Source organism: Coregonus clupeaformis, unplaced genomic scaffold, assembly GCF_020615455.1.
Source record: "Coregonus clupeaformis isolate EN_2021a unplaced genomic scaffold, ASM2061545v1 scaf1075, whole genome shotgun sequence".
NCBI lineage: Eukaryota > Metazoa > Chordata > Actinopteri > Salmoniformes > Salmonidae > Coregonus > Coregonus clupeaformis.
Window position 1 is genome coordinate 87,733 of NW_025534529.1, and position 19,771 is coordinate 107,503.

General features: G+C 45.2%; 1 protein-coding gene across 1 annotated transcript in view; it reads right to left on the bottom strand.

Moving 5' to 3' along the window:
- LOC121559960 (regulating synaptic membrane exocytosis protein 2-like) overlaps positions 1-19,771 on the bottom strand; it is a 129,029-nt gene that overhangs the window by 56,234 nt on the left and 53,024 nt on the right. Inside the window, 9 exon segments of the mRNA XM_045217493.1 lie at positions 6,724-6,828; positions 7,166-7,304; positions 9,711-9,779; positions 11,804-11,963; positions 12,665-12,836; positions 13,335-13,465; positions 18,955-19,028; positions 19,031-19,066; positions 19,263-19,309. Of these exon segments, the coding sequence (XP_045073428.1) occupies positions 6,724-6,828; positions 7,166-7,304; positions 9,711-9,779; positions 11,804-11,963; positions 12,665-12,836; positions 13,335-13,465; positions 18,955-19,028; positions 19,031-19,066; positions 19,263-19,309 (933 nt within the window).

Here is a 19,771-nt window from a genome sequence, read left to right on the forward strand (position 1 = left end):
GGCCGCGGCCTCGCTCAGGGAAACTTTGTGACACTTGAATAAAGTCAGTTGCGCTGCCTCAGTTCTGACAACTCATCGTTTTTTTCTGCTGGAGAGAAAATGCACGGCGTGTCGTTTTTGACTGACAGCCAGATGGCAGCGATGGGAGCCCAGGAGGAGCTATTTGCAGCATTACTCCAGGGGGGTGCTGAGAGTGTGATGTTGCGTTCCGAATGACACCCTATTCCCTATTTAGTGCACTACATTTTACCAGTTCCCATAGGACTCTGGTCAAAAGTAGTGCACTATATAAGGACTAGGGCATCATTTGGGAGTGCCCGGCTCGGCCCGGCCCGCTGAACTGGCACATCACAACATTGGGCCTGGCACACGCACCTGGGGGAACCTGAACCTGAACCTAGGCCATCATAGTGCTGGCACAGCCTGGGAATGGGGCAAGGCTGAGCTTCCCATACTTAGCACTCTTAGCATAGAGAAAGTCAGTCAGGTCCAGAACAGAAGAGAAACAGACAGACCCTCTGAGAATCAGCATGAGGAGAATGGCTAGGCATAGTTCTCATTCTTGAGATTATAAAAATATCCTTTATTCTAGTGGTATTGACCTTTTCGGCCATATTGGCCTTCATCAGAATGAAAACGACATAGTTTGAAGAGGACATAGAGGGCCAGATCAAATACCAACTGCAGACATACAGTTAACCACTGTTAATAATAATCCAGGCCATCCAAGATGGCGGGGGTAATGTTAGAGACAACCATGCATTAATAAAGGTAAGGTAAACAGCCCATTACCACCAGCAGCATCAAAAGGCCATGTGTCCTTTTGTTTAATGCAGCCCTTATATTACCTGCAGAGCTGAGCATCAGAGCTACCAACCTTTATTTACCCAGATACAAACAGGACACCAGTCATCACCAAAACAACCACTGATGGTAGACTAGTAGGCATGACAACAAAACATCAACAGAGTACGATATGTGTCACAACTGATGTCGAGACACGAGAGCTCGCAGCAGCCTCAATATTACACAGTAATCGGAGGCAGTTGTGTTGTTTATGGGTCTAGTACACAACTTGAGCAGAGCTGTGATGACATGCTCCAGAACCAGATATCACCCAGGATATCACGTGGGGGTTCATCACCTTTTACAATCACATAGAAAAATGTTAATGTCATACAGACGACTACAGAGAAAAAGACCCACAAAATGGCTGACTGTGGATATATACGTAGAGACACTGTAATGTGAATACCTCTTGTAGTCATAGTCGAAGAAGCAGAGGAGGAGTACGCGCCCTCAGAGTGGGCTCGGGACATCCTAGTGGAGCGCAGTAACCTGACTGCCTCTTCTCGACTGATGTTGGATATGCGGTGGTTGCGGCTGGCGAAAAGAGAGCGGTCAGAGGGAGTCAATGTGTGTTTAAGAATACCTTAACACCAGGTTGGTCAGGTGTGACAGAGTGAGAGAAGGTCATGAACCTGTGGACGGAACCTGGTTTTCACATGACCCTGGGGACAGTTGGGGACAACTGATGGAAGCGCACCAACTCTCTGTAGACTGTTAAGGGGACAGTTGATGGGGCGCACCAACTCTCTGTAGACTGTTAAGGGGACAGTTGATGGGGGCGCACCAACTCTCTGTAGACTGTTAAGGGGACAGTTGATGGGAGCGCACCAACTCTCTGTACCTCTACTATTCTCTTGTGGTTTGATCCAAACACAACTTCCACCTTGACCGCTGTGGATGGGTAGCCATCATAAGGACTGTATATCAGATATATATGATTCATATACCGTCATATACACTGGTACAACACAGGGTGGACACTGGGCAGGGGTAACTACCTCTGCTGGACAACTCTTCACAAACAGAAAAAAACCACAGGACACATCCATTTCACAGTATTGACAGACTAGTTTCTTTGAGGTATATCTCAAGGTACAATCTAAGATAACAAATACTATTTTGGGTTCCATATAGAATCCTCTGGGGAAAGGGTTCTACATGGAGCCTAATAGGGTTATTCAAAGGGTTCTACTACGGGGACAGCAAAATAACCCTTTTAGATTCTAGATAGCACCTTTTTTTCTACAAAAGGCCACACACTACACTGATGCATATACAGTATATTTGTCCTGGAAGGGGAGAAATATATACCTGGCTGCCCACACCACACCACACGTTGTGTCGTCAATGGCATTGGCTTGGGATGTGAAGTGAATAGGTTTGTGTGCCATTGCCATTAAACCAACACAGGTTTGAAGCTTGATAGGCCAGCAGCTTTCTACAGACAGACAGGGGACGGAGTGGAGGGTGGGAGGGAGGGAGAAACATGCACTGTCAGGTAAGGGTCTACCTGGATTCCTTCTGATGATCATCACTAGGGTTGACAGCGTCTGGATCGAGGTAGGGTGAGAAAATGGCTGCGAGACATGAAGGGAGAGAACAGAGACATGGTTGGATGGGGCTGAATGGGGAGGGAGGAGAGGGAGAAAGAGAGAGAAGAGACACAGGGAGAGAGAGATAGTGAGAGAAAGACACGGGGGAGAGAGAGAGATAGCGAGAGAGAGACATGGGTAGAGAGAGAGAGATAGCGGAGAGAGAGACATGGGGAGATAGAGAGAGACACAGGGAGAGAGAGATGGAAAGAAAGAGACACAGGGAGAGAGAGGAGCGAGAGAGAGAGAGGGATGGGAGGAAGAGAGTGAGATAGCAAGAGAGAGACACAGGGGAGAGAGAGAGAGATAGAGAGAGAGAGACCGGAGAGAGAGATAGCGAGAGAGAGACACGGGGCAAGAGAGATAGCAAAAGAGAGACACGGGAGAGGGAGAGAGATAGAGAGAGAGAGACACAGGGATAGAGAGAGAGAGAGAGAGAGAGAGAGAGAGGGAGAGAGAGAGAGAGAGAGAGAGAAAAGAAGAGAGAGAGAGAGAGGAGAGAGACATGGAGAGGGAGAGAGATAGCGAGAGAGAGAGAGAGAGAGAGAGAGAGAGAGAGAGAGAGAGAGAGAGAGAGAGAGAGGGGAGAGAGAGAAGCGAGAGAGACACAGGGGAGAGAGAGAGAGATAGAGAGAGACATGGGGGAGAGAGATAGCGAGAGAGAGACACAGGGAGAGAGATAGCGAGAGAGAGAGAGACATGGGGAGAGAGAGAGATAATGAGAGAGAGACACAGGGAGGGAGAGAGAGAGGTAGCCAGAGAGAGGGAGGGAGAGAGAGCAATAGCGAGAGAGAGAGAGAGAGACGGGGAGAGAGAGATAGCGAGAGAGAGACACAGGGAGAGAGAGAGAGATAGCAAGAGAGAGACACGGGGAGGGAGAGAGAGCGATAGCGAGAGAGCGACACAGGGAGAGAGAGAGAGAGACATGGGGGAGAGAGAGAGAGAGAGAGAGAGAGAGAGAGAGAGAGAGAGAGAGACGGGGAGAGAGAGAGATAACAAGAGAGAGACACAGGGACCGAGAGAGAGATAGCGAGAGAGAGACATGGAGAGAGAGAGAGAGATAGTGAGAGAGAGACACAGGGAGGGAGAGAGAGCGATAGCGAGAGAGAGACACTGGGAAAGAGAGATAGTGAGAGAGAGACACAGGGAGAGAGAGAGATAGCGAGAGAGAGGCACAGGGAGAGAGAGAGAGAGAGATAGCGGAGAGAGACACAGGGAGAGAGAGAGAGAGAGAGAGAGAGAGAGAGGGACAGGGAGAGGGGAGAGAGAGAGATAGCGAGATAGACACGGGGAGAGAGAGAGATAACAAGAGAGAGACACGGGGACCGAGAGAGATAGCGAGAGAGAGACATGGAGAGAGAGAGAGAGAGAGAGAGAGAGAGGGGGAGAGAGAGACACGGGGAGGGAGAGAGAGCGATAGGAGAGAGAGACACTGGGAAAGAGAGATAGTGAGAGAGACACAGGAGAGGGAGAGAGAGAGAGAGAGAGAAGAAGAGAGAGAGAGAGACGGGGAGAGAGAGATAACAAGAGGGAGACACAGGGACCGAGAGAGAGATAGCGAGAGAGAGACATGGAGAGAGAGAGAGAGAGATAGTGAGAGAGAGACACAGGGGAGAGGAGAGAGAGCGATAGCGAGAGAGAGACACTGGGAAAGAGAGATAGTGAGAGAGAGACACAGGGAGAGAGAGAGAGAGATAGCGAGAGAGAGACACAGGGAGAGAGAGAGAGAGAGAGAGAGAGAGAGAGACAGAGGGAGAGAGAGAGAGAGAGAGAGAGAGAGAGAGAGAGAGAGAGAGAGAGAGAGAGGAGAGAGAGAGAGAGATAGCGAGAGAGAGACACGGGGAGAGAGAGATAACAAGAGAGAGACACGGGGGACCGAGAGAGAGATAGCGAGAGAGACATGGAGAGAGAGAGAGATAGAGAGAGAGACACGGGGAGGAGAGAGAGAGATAGCAGAGAGAGACACTGGGAAAGAGAGATAGTGAGAGAGACACAGAGAGGAGAGAGAGAGATAGCGAGAGAGAGACACAGGGAGAGGGCGAGAGAGAGAGAGAGAGAGAGAGAGAGAGAGAGAGAGAGAGATAGCGAGAGAGAGACACAGCGAGAGAGAGAGAGGGGGGTTGGCGGTACAGTGTTGGAGGAGAGAAGGAGAGGATGTTGGTGCAGTCCTTCCTCAGGTTAGAAAACCCATTGCGATGCATGATGAGGCGCTCCTAACTTACTGTTCTGTACTGTAACACACATGCTGCACAGTGGATTCAAACCAAACCTTGTAAGATACTGAACGTTGTTGGTGTTACTGTATGGGATTCACAATCCAATTCAGGAATGGCCCCCTAACTGTCCAAATGTCTGTACATCAATTTCTGCATTAGTTAATAACTTTACAACATAAACTGAAAAACAAACTAAAGTACATTCATATGTTGTTGGATTTCAAAACAAAATAACACAGAGGCAATATAAACAACCTCTCAAAAATGTAAATTCCCCAAAAATAATGATGTAAGAAAGTATTATTATTATTTAGAGGTAGACTGGGTCATTTCCAAATTATCTATGAATGCATCCCAAATGGCACCCTATTCCCTTTACAGTGCACTACTTTTGACCAGTCCCATAGGGCTATAGTCAAAAGTAGTGCACTTTATAGGGAATAGGGTGCAATTTGGTACACATATGACTCATTTCCTGTTTCCTAATTTTCTACTGTTTTCAATAAATAACAGCAGTAGTTGATTAAGGAGAAGCTGAAATACAGTCTTAGTGAGCAACTGTCTGTCACACACAATCTAGATAAGTGCATTTCCTGTGTCTGGCCCTGATTTAGACTGCCTCAACCATCCTCGCCTCAGAAATATCAAATCAACTTAATTGGACGATGGGAGGAGGTAAGTAAGTAAGGAGAAGAGAACTGTGCCAAGGCTGAGCTGTATGTCTGAGACGCTGGGCTGGTGTTGGTGCTGTAGCGGGACCTGTCTGGCACTGCCACAGAAACAGTATGACTAGAATGGGAAAGGCCCCTCAGACCACAGCAATTTGACAGTACACTGATGGGTAATGACTTGAGTGGGGTTGTCCATTCTAGAGATTATATTACTATAGTCTCAGGTGTGGTGGAGGAAGGAACATCATAACACCACATGGCCCCAGGCAAACACAGGATGTGTCACAAATGGCACAATATTCCCTACATAGTGCACTACTTTTGACCAAGAATCATAGGGCTCTGGTGAAAAGTAGAACACTCTATAGGGAATAGGGTGCCATATGGGGTACAGCAAAAGGCTCCAGTGAAGAGGAACAGTAGAAGAGACAGTGGTGTTATACTGTAGTTTAGTTCCCTCTCACAGATTAACAGCTGCTATTAAACTCTATTACTACACTCATTAAAGGGTGATTGGAATGTGTTTGGTTCTATGGTCACTGTAATCTATCTAAAGTATATTGGCATGCATTTACATTAGTTATATGGTTCCATATATAATTATCTACTAGTAAATTGGCCTGTGTTTAAAATGTAGTTGTATGGGTTGCGTCCCAAATGGCACCCTATTCCCTACATAGCGCACTACTTTGGACCAGAGCCCTGTCCTTATCGTTTCTTATTTCTTATTGTAGTTGCATTGTCCAGAAGGAACCTGCAAGCAAGCATTTTGTTGGACCATGTATACCATGCGTATCCCGTACATTCGACTAATAAAACAGGTTCAAAAGTAGTACACTATATAGGGAATAGGGTGCCATTTGGGATGCACAATTGTGATTCTAATTAGTCTGAGCGCCGGAGTTAATGAACCCCGCTCAGTATTAATAAGGCAACAGGATTTGAACACAAAGAAGAGAAGAGGTTAGTTTAAGATCCACCGATTGCAGGACAGAGAGGAGATTTGAGTTCATAGGAAGTTTTAGGGAAAGGGACAGGTTGACTTGTGAGCACTTGGTGAGATATCCGTATAGCAGTTCTAGGTGTGAAAGCATCAGGCAGATTAAACAGGTGTATGGTTGTGTAACAGAGGCAGTTCAGTGAAACCACGCTCATGTGATTAGTAACCGTGCCTGAGACCTGAACATTTGGGTTAGCTCCAGAGCTAATGCCTTTAGCTCAGAGGTCTAACAGTTACACAGCCTTGTGGCTCGCAGACATCCCGGGTTGGAACCCTGTCAGTCCCAGTTGGTTGTGTTGTCTGCAGGAGCTGGTGTGTGAGGCTGTGTGAGGTTGTGTGGGGCTGTGTTAGGCTGTGTCAAGCTGTGTCAAGCTGTGTGAGACAGGTATATCTACCTGTCAGGTGAGTGGTGGTCATCGGACACACTGCGCCGGTCCACTCTACTGGAGGAGCTGTACTGAGACGACGCGGGGTCAATGTCATAGCCGGGGTCCAGACTTCTGCTGTATACAACAGAATCACCGGATCACCCCCCCTTAGTACTGTACAGTCACAGTACAAACTCCCCACAGTGTCCCCTAGTGGCTCGGGATGCACCTACTCACCTTAATGCTATCACTGTCAGTGTGAGTGAGATCCCAGTGCGGTTATTTGGATTAAACATTCTACTATCAAGACAACTATCACAGAGATACCACTTAAAGGACAACCTCTGATATCAGTTGTGGTTCTCAGTTCCCAGTATGGTGCAGTTTGGCACATACTGTTTGTTTTTGTGTAAGGGATACAACTTGGGATGCTGGGCTAGATGGGGGATAAGTGAGGTGGGGGAGTTACCTCTGTGGAGGGGGGACGCTGGGAGACCGCGACCGCGCCCGGATCATATCTGCCGACCGCGAGCAGTGGTTGGATGACATCGCCTGTTCGGGGACAGACAACGTGGAACTATGTAGGTCCCTGCCGTTCTGCCGGTAGTCTGGATAGAGAGGGGGAAAGAGAGAGACAAGAGAGAAACAGAAAAGAGGGCCGAAAGAGAGAGAAACAGAGAGCGAGAAAAAGAAAAACAGAGAAACAGGGAGAGAAACAGAGAAACAGAGAAGACAGAAACAAGAGAGAAACGAAAAGAGAGATGTCAGAAGTCATTCAGAGACAGACTCATTGTTCTGAGCACAGCCTTTCTAACCTGGTCCCAGATCTGTGTGTACTGTCTTGTCTAGTTGGCAAGGCAGCACAAACTGATCTGGTACCAGGCTACAACCTTTCCTCCCTATTGACCATACACACTGCTGCAAATAACGACCATACTGTCAACGGCAATAAAAGATGGTTTAGCAGTTCACCTAGCATAACAAAAATATATTTAGGTTTGTTAACATTCATTTTCAGAGGATTCTTTCAAACTTTTCAGAAGTTGGACACAGTGGCATAATGGTTGATGGATTTCAATTTTCAAAATGCTGAGGCTCTCTATATTCAAATAAATGAGGGCTTGGTCTCAAATCGATGTTCATGTGATTCAAGTCATTGCGGTTAACATTTTTGCATTAAACATGAAAATAGCTTTCAAAAATCAGAAACATTATAATGACTTTTCCCTGCTAGACTGATTAGTCCATAGAACTTGAATGAGTTAATTATTCAATAATCATCCATGGCCAGGAGCCATGGTTAAGGTCAACGCTTTGCACTATTAACGTTGATTAATATTCAATAGAGTGTATAGCACATTAAAATGAGATAAACGTAACTGTGAATCAAAGGTAGGATTAGGAAGGAAACACAAGACATTATGAAATATGAGAGGAAAAGTTCACCTTCACAGCTACTTTTGTACTTTTATACTTTTATAAATTATCTCCAGATCATTTGATTTTCTCTTAGAAATATGTTTGAAAGTGAGTTTGCTGCATTGTGAAACCTGAATTCCTTAAAATTATGCAAAGAAGGAACCCTGTTAACATAAAAGGACAGTATTATGTGCATGAATATTATGTTTAAATGATTCACAATCAAGTCCTGCATAACACTACAGCATACATATTTACTATAGTGGAAACAATAGAGAAACATTAAACCAATTCCACCTGACATCATTACATTTCACTATCTAACATCTGCCGTCTCTAACGATCAGCAGCCCAACACTGGGCTAGCTAAGTACCCAGCTCTGCAATCAGCTTGCCTTGCGTGCACAACCCAAATGTAATTCATTGGTTCTCTTGACAAGCCGCTTCACACATGACTAGAAACTGTGTGTTAAGCAATATATATATAGAGGAGAAAACCTCAGATCTTAATTAACAGGACATAACCAGCAGAGAAGAGTGACTGCATCACAGCTTCACTTTGTTAAAACCACAGCAGTGACATCTCATTTCAGGGAGAAGAGAAACTACTAAAAGAGACAAGAGGACAAAACCAATCAATATTTTATTCCTGTGAAAATGTATCATTTCTTCTCCCTTAGTATAGTATCAGTAGTTTGATATGGAGAAGATAGGAGGAAAGGGGATTAGCAAAAATCTCTGGGAAACAAGGGTGGAGGGAAGAGAAGAGAGGGTGAGGAGAGAGAGAGAGAGAGAGAAAGAGTGAGGGGAAAAGAGAGGGGAGAGGTAGGAGAGGAGAGAGAAAGAGAGAAGAGAGGGGGTATTCCCACTGAGTGAAGGGACATCGTGGGCGTAGTGAGGGAGGAGGCTGTGATGTGAGAGAGGGGGACTGATGAGAATGTTACAGAGGTGGGAGGGTTTCCTCCTCATCTATTACACACACAGCTGTCTGGGTTCTGCCTAGCCTGCTACAGTACTCTCTCTCTCTCTCTCTCTCTCTCTCTCTCTCTCTCTCTCTAACTCTCTCTCTCTCTAACTCTCTCTCTCTCTAACTCTCTCTCTCTCTCTCTAACTCTCTCTCTCTCTAACTCTCTCTCTCTCTAACTCTCTCTCTTTCTCTCTCTAACTCTCTCTAACTCTCTCTCTCTCTCTCTCTCTCACTCTCTCTCTCTCTCTCTCTCTCTCTCTCTCTCTCTCTCTCTCTCTCTCTCTCTCTCTCTCTCTCTCTCTCTCTCTCTCTCTCTCTCAACAGCCTCTCTTTTGAAGTGCAGCAGCGTCAGGCTGCGACTAGCGTGGGCGCCTGCTGCCTGCGTCGAGGAGAGCAGCTAGCTACTGTAGTGCAGAGGGAAGGAAAAGAAACTCACTGCTCCTTATAGAGCTGCTACAATATCTTAGCTAGCTACCTTCTTCTAAAACACAATATGATACATTACAGTACATAGACATACATACAGCTGTATGTTCATATACTGTTTACCCCTGCGTTAGCTACATCAACATTATACTGTGGCGACTATGATTATTATTCATGTGTGACTCTGTCAGTAGTATCTTACCTGACACAACACCAACACCATCTTCACAGTCATAGTCAGAGATCTCACTGTCGCTGATTCTCTGAGATCCTGGAGGAGAGATGAAGAAAGAAGAGAGAGAGAAGGATATAGTTTACTGCAGGGTCTGTCCTCTTCCCCTGGTCAGACCATGGCTCTGTGGCTTAGCTGTCACCAGTGATGTCCAGTTGGTCTAGACCAATGCTCCAGTCCTGGACATAGTCAGGGAAAGCCGCAGACACAGAAATAGAACACTATTTATTTTTAGAACACTATTTAACAGTATTATATTGTATCTCAAAGTCACGTTCTTACACTGACCATTACTGACCACACTTTACAACCAAGAGAGTAACCAAGACCTACATATACTCTCCAGAAATATAAAGTCTGCCTCTTCTGGTTTTACCCACCAACGTGGGAGCTGCCTATTTTAGCTATAATGTGATATAAAGTAGAATTTAAAGAGAACAACTGTAACATATAAATAGTGTGAGACATGATGTTGGATGTGATGTAAACAATGTTGTGTGGTCCTCTCCATCTAGCATAATTGGCAATAGCTTCCATGTTTTTCACGGTGGCGCTTGAACTGTGTACATCTGGATCGAGTCTGAGAGGTATTCTACCGTCTCAACCGTCTTCAGAACATCTCCCTCCCTCCCTCATCCCTCTTTCCAAGTCGTCCCACTCTCACTCTAAACTTGGCTGCTTTTCTGACTTCTTCACTGTTCAGTCAACTTAAATCAACTGGACACTTGGGCTTTTACAGAAATGACAAGGGCTGCATTCTGGCAGCCGCTCTCTCAGCCTCTCTCTCTCTCCCTCTCTCTCTCTCTCTCTCTCTCTCTCTCTCTCTCTCTCTCTCTCTCTCTCTCTCTCTCTCTCTCTCTCTCTCTCTCTCTCTCTCTCTCTCTCTCTCTCTCTCTCTCTCTCTCTCTCTCTCTCTCTCTCTCTCTCTCTCTCTCTCTCTCTCTCTCTCTCTCTCTCTCTCTCTCTCTCTCTCTCTCTCTCTCTCTCTCACTCTCTCACGTCTCAGACGGGCAGAAACTGTTTTAATGCTCCTGTTTTAAAGCAGTCAGCTCTTTCACCTCACACACACACACACACATGCACAAACGCCCCGTAAAAATTGTAAAACTCAGCTATCACTGTCAATAATCTCAAGCCTTAACATTGGAAATACATGTGCAGGTTACATACATTAGAAATATGTCAAGTCAAGTGCAAAGACAAGTTCACACCCAACAGACAACAGAGACACAGACACAAGCCAAGGAGAAGAAGAACATAAACCAGAATAATTATCATAATATTTTTCAAAGGGAAAATGTTGGCATCGGGCGGGAGATGAGACAATGCATTGCACTGGGAAAACAAGTGGTCAACATATTCAAATGATAAACAGAGGAGTGGACAGAGCTCTTTTGATATAGCTAAATCACCAGGATCTGGACTGGGAAACAGAAACCTGCCGGGTCTGAGGCTGACCATGAGGCGGCCATCTTGTCTAAGGATTGCGGTGGAGCGGAGAGGGAGCATAGCGAGGATCGAAGGGAATTGTGAGATAGCTAATGGAGGAGTGGCGTGAGAGAACACTTTGGAGGTAGAGAACAGTGCAGTAGGACTGAAGCAGAGGGGAGAGACGGAGTCTTCGTATGAACAGCAACACTGAGTGGAGAGAGAGCTCAGTGGCGAGAGCAGCATGGAACAACATGCGGGGGCGTTACCTGAATTGTACGAATACGGGCCTTTTTCTGTAAGAATCAGGTTGAGTTGAGAGGGATAAGAAAACAGACAACACCGTATCAACATACTAACAGTAATTAATACTTCATAAATCATTCAGGCTTTGGCAGACAGGCAAAGACAGTTGGTAACAGGGCACCTGCCTGCCACCATATTGGCTTTTCAAAATCATCTGACTTTCTGTCACTTTTCACAGTGCATGTCTTGCGAAATGGACGGTTGGTTCGCCACTCATGTCTCATTCCCTATCCTGAGGTTTGGGGCTCGAACAGACAGGAGCTTTCCTACACAGATCTATTATAGACTAGTATACAGGTTATGGATGTTAGGGCGGAGGGGTAACCTACTCTGTATGGGTAGCCTCCGCGTGGGGCTCTCTCCGTGGAGCTGTCTGCGCTGGGGGTTGGGCGAGGCGCGGGGTAGGGGCATGGAGGACACGTCGTGGGTCTGCAGCTTGTACCAGTGAGGCTCATCATCCAGCAGGGCTGTCTCCAGCTCTATCAGGATCTAAAGGAGAAACACACCAACGTCACTACACACACACACACACCACACATACAAACACACATGCATGCACACACACACACAAACACTCACAGTCCTCAACACACTAGCCACTGCTAACTGGACTAATTCCAGATTCCAGAGCAGATCAAGACCTCCACACGCCTGGCCCGACATAAAACATTTTTTATGGGGTTTTCCAGAAATCCTGATTGGAACATTCTGGATTTCCTGCTTATTCCCTCCTGATCCCCAGAATATTCCAAACGGGATTTCTGGAAGACCTGGGTATTTTGGGAAAGTTACCAGAATTCTGCAACCCTATTGGCAGTGAGGACAGAGAGTGAGTATGTGCTGATGTTACAGTAGGTATGATGGGTCGATGACATCAACCTCCAGTAGCCTATCATCCTTCTTATGGAATGTAGGGTTTTATCAAGAGCTTGACCTTATTGGTTGGATTAGTTGAGCTATCAGAGTTACTGTCCAAATCCTGACTGGATGGGTATGTTTGGTATTATATCAGAGATGGATGAGTGCCTGAGTCTGGTTAAGTGGTAGCGCTGCCGACTCCTGTTATGAATATCGCCTCAGCCCCTTATCTCTGTCTCCCTCTGTACATGTCTTTCTCTCTACCTTCTGACTGTCACTGTCCATAAAACAATAGAAAACTATTATGAACAAAAAGAGATGGATGGGCTTACCTCTCCCAGGAACTCGCTTTCCTCCTCCCTGACCCTGGCCTGGTCCCACAGCGTGATCTCCAACATGCGCTCACGGAACTCCCGCCGGTGCACAGGAGAATACATAAAGGTCTGGTTCCATTTGGGCTCTAAGGATTTCTTTACCGTTTTTGTTCTCCTCTTGCTTTTGTCGCTGGAGGAACAATAATTCAAACTGTTTTTATTTACAACCATGGTAGAAAAGACTCCCGAACAGGTCAACACGACACAGCAAAGCACAGCACAATGGGATGAGCTGGTGAGGGAGTGAGTGATGTTGGAGCCCTGTTCAACTTTCTATTATTACTTCCATGTGTCTGAGAAGGGGTTCTCTGAGCACAGTGAAGGTGTCGGTAAATGTAGAGTAAAACATATGATGATCTTTGTGATGGTAGCAGTTTAAATGCAATGTGACATGTCCCCAAATTCAATTACCATAAATAAAAAATTATAAGTAAATAAAGCCAGACATTCTTACCATAAATTCCACATTCAGTGAGACTATTATGCGAGAGCCCATATCTGTATCAATCAACCAATGGCAACTTTAGGATATTGGAGGATAGGTCTAGCCACTAAGCAATGGCTGTGGATAGAATGAAGTGAAATGCTGCTAGCTAGATCATCCCGTAGTTACTGTCTCTACTCTTACCTTCTGTCAGGGAGGAAGTAGATTTTGACGTAGGGGTTCCTAGGGCGGCCATCTTCCCTAGAAGGCAGGTCCTTGGCTCCCAGGATGGTGACTATTAGCTGATGGCCCACTTTGTCATACCACAGTTTGACCTATGGATGGGACAGAACAGGGTCACATGGTCACTGGGCTGCCAGTGGGGGAGGGGCTCTATATCAGGGTGACCTCATAACCCTCCACTTGGAGAGCTACTGGGTGTGCAGGGTTTAGCACCAGCCCTGCTCTACACTAACTAACGAACACACCTGATTCAGCTAATCAAGGTCCTGCATGGTGAGCAGTTGATTAGTAGAATCACTGAGTTGTGTTAGATTAGAGCAGGGCTGGAGTAAAAGCCTGCACACCCAGTACCTCTCCTGGAGGAGGGTTGGCCCCCCCTGGTTTACCTATTAGGCATTAGCAGGTCACATGCTTAGCAGGGGGGGGGGTTACTAAAAGCATACTTGTTTGTTGAGATATGGAAATAAGGAGATGATATGATCATATCAAGAAAAGAGAGTAGCAAAGGTTGAACAATGAGAGCTTAAATTAGCTTAATAGTGTCCACAAAGCAGATATGTACTCTATGTAGCATGACCTATATCTTACCGTGCGGCTGCTCTATCCACATTTTCTAGGTGTGTTTGTGTGGAAAGGATTATACAGTATGTGTATCTATATTAATATCTACAGTATCCTAGCTCTTGGTATCTTAACCATTACAACATGAGAATTAGACTAACATGCTTTGAAATGAACACTTACTGCTTTTGGGTGTGAAATTGTATTTGGAAACATACAATACAATGCAGGCCTCTACGCTGACCCTTTTTACAAGGAGCACATGTGCACCTAAGTTGAAAAATATAGGCACACACAAAGCTATTTAGGAGCACAATGAAAAATATTTGAGGTATTAAAGCTAGAATCCTTAATTTTTGTAGGCATACTAGTGCTCCTAAATTAAAATTCCAGGACGCACAGCAAAATATTTTGGCGTATATGCAAGTAAAATGGTCGCCCTGTAGAGCCCTGCAATGCAGTGTCAGATACTCAGTGTATAGCTAAAATATACATATAAATCAATCATGCTGTCATGAGTGGCATCAAAGACACTTCACACTTGTCAGAGCGAAGTATGGACATAACAGAGAACACTTAGAAGTAAAAAATGAAAGAAAGAAAATCAATGGAAATATTTGTTTTAAAAAAATTACCGAAATATTTGTTTAAAGAAAATAAATGAAATACTAGAGGAAAATCAAGCCTTCTAAGCTCTTGCCCATACTTGCTTATGTAGATAATGACGAGAGGAGTCTTAAATCATTGAATTGACTACCATAGTTATTTCTTTATGCATGCAGCAACACAAAGCAACAGCAAGCATTTAATACATACAAGATCAGTCAGGAGATCTGATATTGTCAAACAACATAGGCAGTAGGGGCCTTCAGGTCAAACAGCTTGCACTAGGAAGACTTCCTCAACATTGAAGTCCGCTATGGAAAAGAGGTACGTGCAATTCTAACCATACTACAGTACCCCCCATATGAATGATGGTATAACTCTTAAGCAACAGATTCACCTTGAAAAGTTGAAATTGAAATGATACCCGATGTAATACATTACACTGCTTATATTTCCTGTACAGTCGGCTACATCATTTACATTGACATTATTGCATGGCCTGGTTAAGTAGAGCATAACACTACTTCTACAGAAGGCTAATAGATCGACCTCCAGGAGCTGAGCCAAGGGTACACTACACACCTATTTATAGACTTCCATTCTCACCCTCTCCTTATCTGACAGATAGTGTGAGGTGTTGGCTATACATCACCTACCTTTAAACGAGGAAACCAACAGTGCATATCATACCAGAAACTCCTATACAGTATACTGTATATATCTTTTGTTCTAAGCTAAGCTGATGCTTGACAAGGACATGATGGGACCTATATACAAATATGATCTCCCAAATAATATGAGTACTCCACACTCCAACTCTCACAAGCTAGCCAGAATAATGACAACTCCTCAAAAAGGTCCCACAGAAAGATAGAGACTCCTTGCCTGTTTGGTTCAAGTGAATTCAAATGGTAAAAGATTACTTTAAATCTGCTTTAAAATAAGGGACAGTTATCTTAGCCCACTTTTAACTGCAATATTTACATTTTAGTCATTTAGCAGACGCTCTTATCCAGAGCGACTTACAGTTAGTGAGTGCATACATTTTTCATACTGGCCCCCCGTGGGAATCGAACCCACAACCCTGGCGTTGCAAACGCCATGCTCTACCAGCTGAGCTACACGGGGCAATATGACATTTACGGCCATTCAAAAATGTCAACATAAATATTTGGCAAACGTTGTGTTCATGATTACCAGTTGTTGACCGCTGTTGTTATAGCAACCTATTCAGGACCTGAGGGAGTCAAGCCAATGAGGATGAGGGTCCAGTCTAGTTTCATGTTCCACAGAACAAATAAGCTCATTTATTTGTCCAACAAAATGTAATAGTTTTTCTAAAACATTTAAGGAGACACCCTCCTTTAATTGCCGATGTGGAGCACTGTTGCAGCTGACTAGGTACAAAAGTCCCATGTCAGCTAACATGTTGAGCAATGTGTTTGAGCTTGTTGTTGCTGTTGAGTGTAGGCTACAGGATCTGGCAACGGAAGAGTGTCTCTCTGAAATATTTCCTTTAGATTAGTTAGTCATGCAAAGAGTGGAGACTCCTGGCATAACGGTATGATCATGTTATATGGTATCAATGAATAATAATAATAATAATGATGATAGAATGCACCGCACTGCAAGGGAAAGATGCTGCCATTTCCCTGGTATGCATTTTCCAAGATGGAAGAAACCAAAAAGGCAAAAGAAAAAGGAGAGCGAAGACCAAAGAGAGTGAGTCTGTGAGTCAGACAGGTGTTTACCTGGACCCTAGGGACAAAAGGCGCTGTTCTTCTACTAAGGCTTTGGCTCTGGGTAAGCAAAATTAAACAACAACAAAGAAAAATGCAATAAAACCAAAAAAACACAAAACAACCAACAAAACACACTCACTGGACTCTAACCAGTGCCACAATAACACAAACACGTTTTGAGGAGGAGGGGATGGAGAGTCAATCTAGCTGTGTGTGTTTTTCCCCACCGTTCATTAGCATCAATCTGCATCTCATTATTCACTTATGTGTTGTATTGTCTTGGAGCCTTATCTGTGGGTTCCTGTACCTCCACACTGTAATCCTCAGGGAGAGGAAGAGGCTGCTCCGCTCCCGTTTTCACAGAAAATGATTGATGACTTCTAACTAAGCATTCCCTTCCTTGCTCTCTGGACTGTAACTATCCTTCCTTTCTTCATTTAACATTTGCGTCACGATGACGTATTCAATTCCAATTGTTCCCTCAACACAGTTTGAGAATAATATGAACATTAATATAAATAATAATAATAAACACAATACAATTTCTAACTGCATCCAATGTATTATTCAGCTGGCACTTGATCCAGCAAGGTAATATACTACAGTATATCAACTACAGTATATTAATTACAGTATAACTACAGTATATTAATTACAGTATAACTACAGTATATTAATTACAGTATAACTACAGTATATTAATTACAGTATAACTACAGTATATTAACTACAGTACGATTCAAATACTCCTGTTTTGGTTTCAAGGTCAGCTCATTGATGAAATGAAGAGAACTTCTGGATCTGAGTGCTGTGTGTCTATGTGCTACAGGTAGGGATTGCAGAGATCAGAGCTGCAGCCTGATTGGCTGACTGGGTTCTATTTGCGTCATAACTGTCAGCACGGGCCTCCTGGGTGTAGGCCTATGAATACTTGAGGGCCTGTGTGTGCATGCCACCTCTCTCTGCGCTCCTTCTCACCCAGGCTCTCACTCTGCTCTGCCATGCTCCTGTTACATACATACAGACAGGAGAGGAGAGGAGAGGAGAGGAGCCAGGCGGAGACGCTAGCAGCAGCACAGATTAGATCTCCCCCTCCTCACCAAAGAAAACAACAACAAGCAGAAAGAACACTGACATCAAAAGCTTCCTTCTCTTCCTTCCTTCTCTTCCTTCCTTCTCTGGCTCTAGGAGCAGTTTTACTGGAGAGCAACATTACAGTACAAGGCTTACAGTGTTTACCGACACACAGTCAACTATCAAACATTCTCATGTCTTCTGATAAACAAATACACTATGGACTTTCTTGATAGACTGATATATTCTTTGATAGCTTGATATATTTCATTGATATCTTTTTATTTGTAATAACATATAATATGGATATGTTTTCATAAGGGAAGGGATTGAAAAGCTGTGACAATTTCATAACTATCTTTATATTTTCTCCAAGAAACTAAATATACTGAGTGTTGAGACAACAAAAGAGGTGTTGGAGGTTAGCACTAGTCTATTTCCGTCTGGCCTCCTGAGTTTCAGAGTTCATTCCTCCCATGTTTATCTCAACTGACAAGCCTTTTACTCACCTCCCCCAAGAGTATATTAGGCATCAGATAATAAGCAACATGGTTCAGGGTAACATGATGTATGGTCCTATGCTGGGTTGGGATGGGTCTAACTGAACCAAACTCTCAGAGCTCCAGCTACTCTCAAAGCTCCAGCTACTCTCCAGAGCTCCAGCTACTCTCAGATCTCCAGCTACTCTCCAAAGCTCCAGCTACTCTCCAAAGCTCCGGCTACTCTCCAGAGCTCCAGCTACTCTCAGAGCTCCAGCTACTCTCCAGATCTCAGCTACTCTCAGAGCTCCAGCTACTCTCCAGAGCTCCAGCTACTCTCCAGAGCTCCAGCTACTCTCAGAGCTCCAGCTACTCTCAGAGCTCCAGCTACTCTCCAGAGCTCCAGCTACTCTCCAAAGCTCCAGCTACTCTCCAGAGCTCCAGCTACTCTCCAGATCTCCAGCTACTCTCCAAAGCTCCAGCTACTCTCCAAAGCTCCAGCTACTCTCCAGAGCTCCAGCTACTCTCAGATCTCCAGCTACTCTCAGATCTCCAGCTACTCTCCAAAGCTCCAGCTACTCTCCAGAGCTCCAGCTACTCTCAGATCTCCAGCTACTCTCCAAATCTCCAGCTACTCTCCAAATCTCCAGCTACTCTCCAGATCTCCAGCTACTCTCCAGAGCTCCAGCTACTCTCAGATCTCCAGCTACTCTCCAGAGCTCCAGCTACTCTCCAAAGCTCCAGCTACTCTCCAGAGCTCCAGCTACTCTCAGAGCTCCAGCTACTCTCCAGAGCTCCAGTTACTCTCCAGAGCTCCAGCTACTCTCAGAGCTCCAGCTACTCTCCAGAGCTCCAGCTACTCTCAGAGCTCCAGCTACGCTCAGATCTCCAGCTACTCTCCAAAGCTCCAGCTACTCCACAAAGCTCCAGCTACTCTCCAGAGCTCCAGCTACTCTCAGAGCTCCAGCTACTCTCCCTGAATACTGCAGAGAAAGAGAGAAAGAAAGCCTTTGTTCTCAAACCCTCTGTGTGAAGCTACACTGTATGATCCTTTCCTGCAGGTAATGTAGGCCCAGACAGAGCCAGGGTGTGTTGTGGGTATTGTAGTAGGGTACTCACTGAGAGCTGTCCTGACAGGTACTGTGGGGCGTCCCGCAGCATCCCGGGGCTCATGGGAGACGTGACAGAGATGGAGGGCGATCCATCTTCTGAGACTCAAAGGAACTCGAACCTGAGACAGGACAGACAGTGGGGAGGTCACATTATAGATTAAATCTGAAACACTGTCTGTCTGTGAAGATTATGTGGTTTTGGTAACATACTTCAAGAAGAGGAAGAGAGAGAGGGAGGGGGTGAGAGGAACTTTGCATTACTTTTGGCTAATTAGTTTTCATTGGGAACTGAAAGATAGGCCTAGCCAGACTTACTTGATTCCAGTTGTGCATGTGTGCTGTCTGGTATTCGAGGAATATCTCTGAAAGGAGAGAGAGAGAGAGAGAAAGAGAGAGAGAGAGAGAGAGAGAGAGAGAGAGAGAGAGAGAGAGAGAGAGAGAGAGAGAGGGATGAGGAAGGAGGAGGGGATCAATTTGTGCTAATGCTGAATGCACTGTATTTGAATAGTTCTAAGCAGAGCATTAGTCTTCATTTTCCCGTACAGCAGCTCCCTCCCTCAGCAACACAAAGCAGGTCAAATATAGACACTGACAAAGCAAAGGGGTTTCTGATTTCTCTGGGTATCTCTACTTTCAAAAACGATTGGCATCCCGCTGTTTGTGGAGGAGAGGGGGAGAGTGGGTAGTGAGAGAGAGAGAGAGAGAGGCGGCAGCCACCGTTCATTTCACTGTGCCGCACTGCTAGTCACATATGAGCCTCTGACACTGCCATCACACTGGAGGACTGATGGAGGGGAGGGATATTGGGAGGGAGGAAGGGGGAT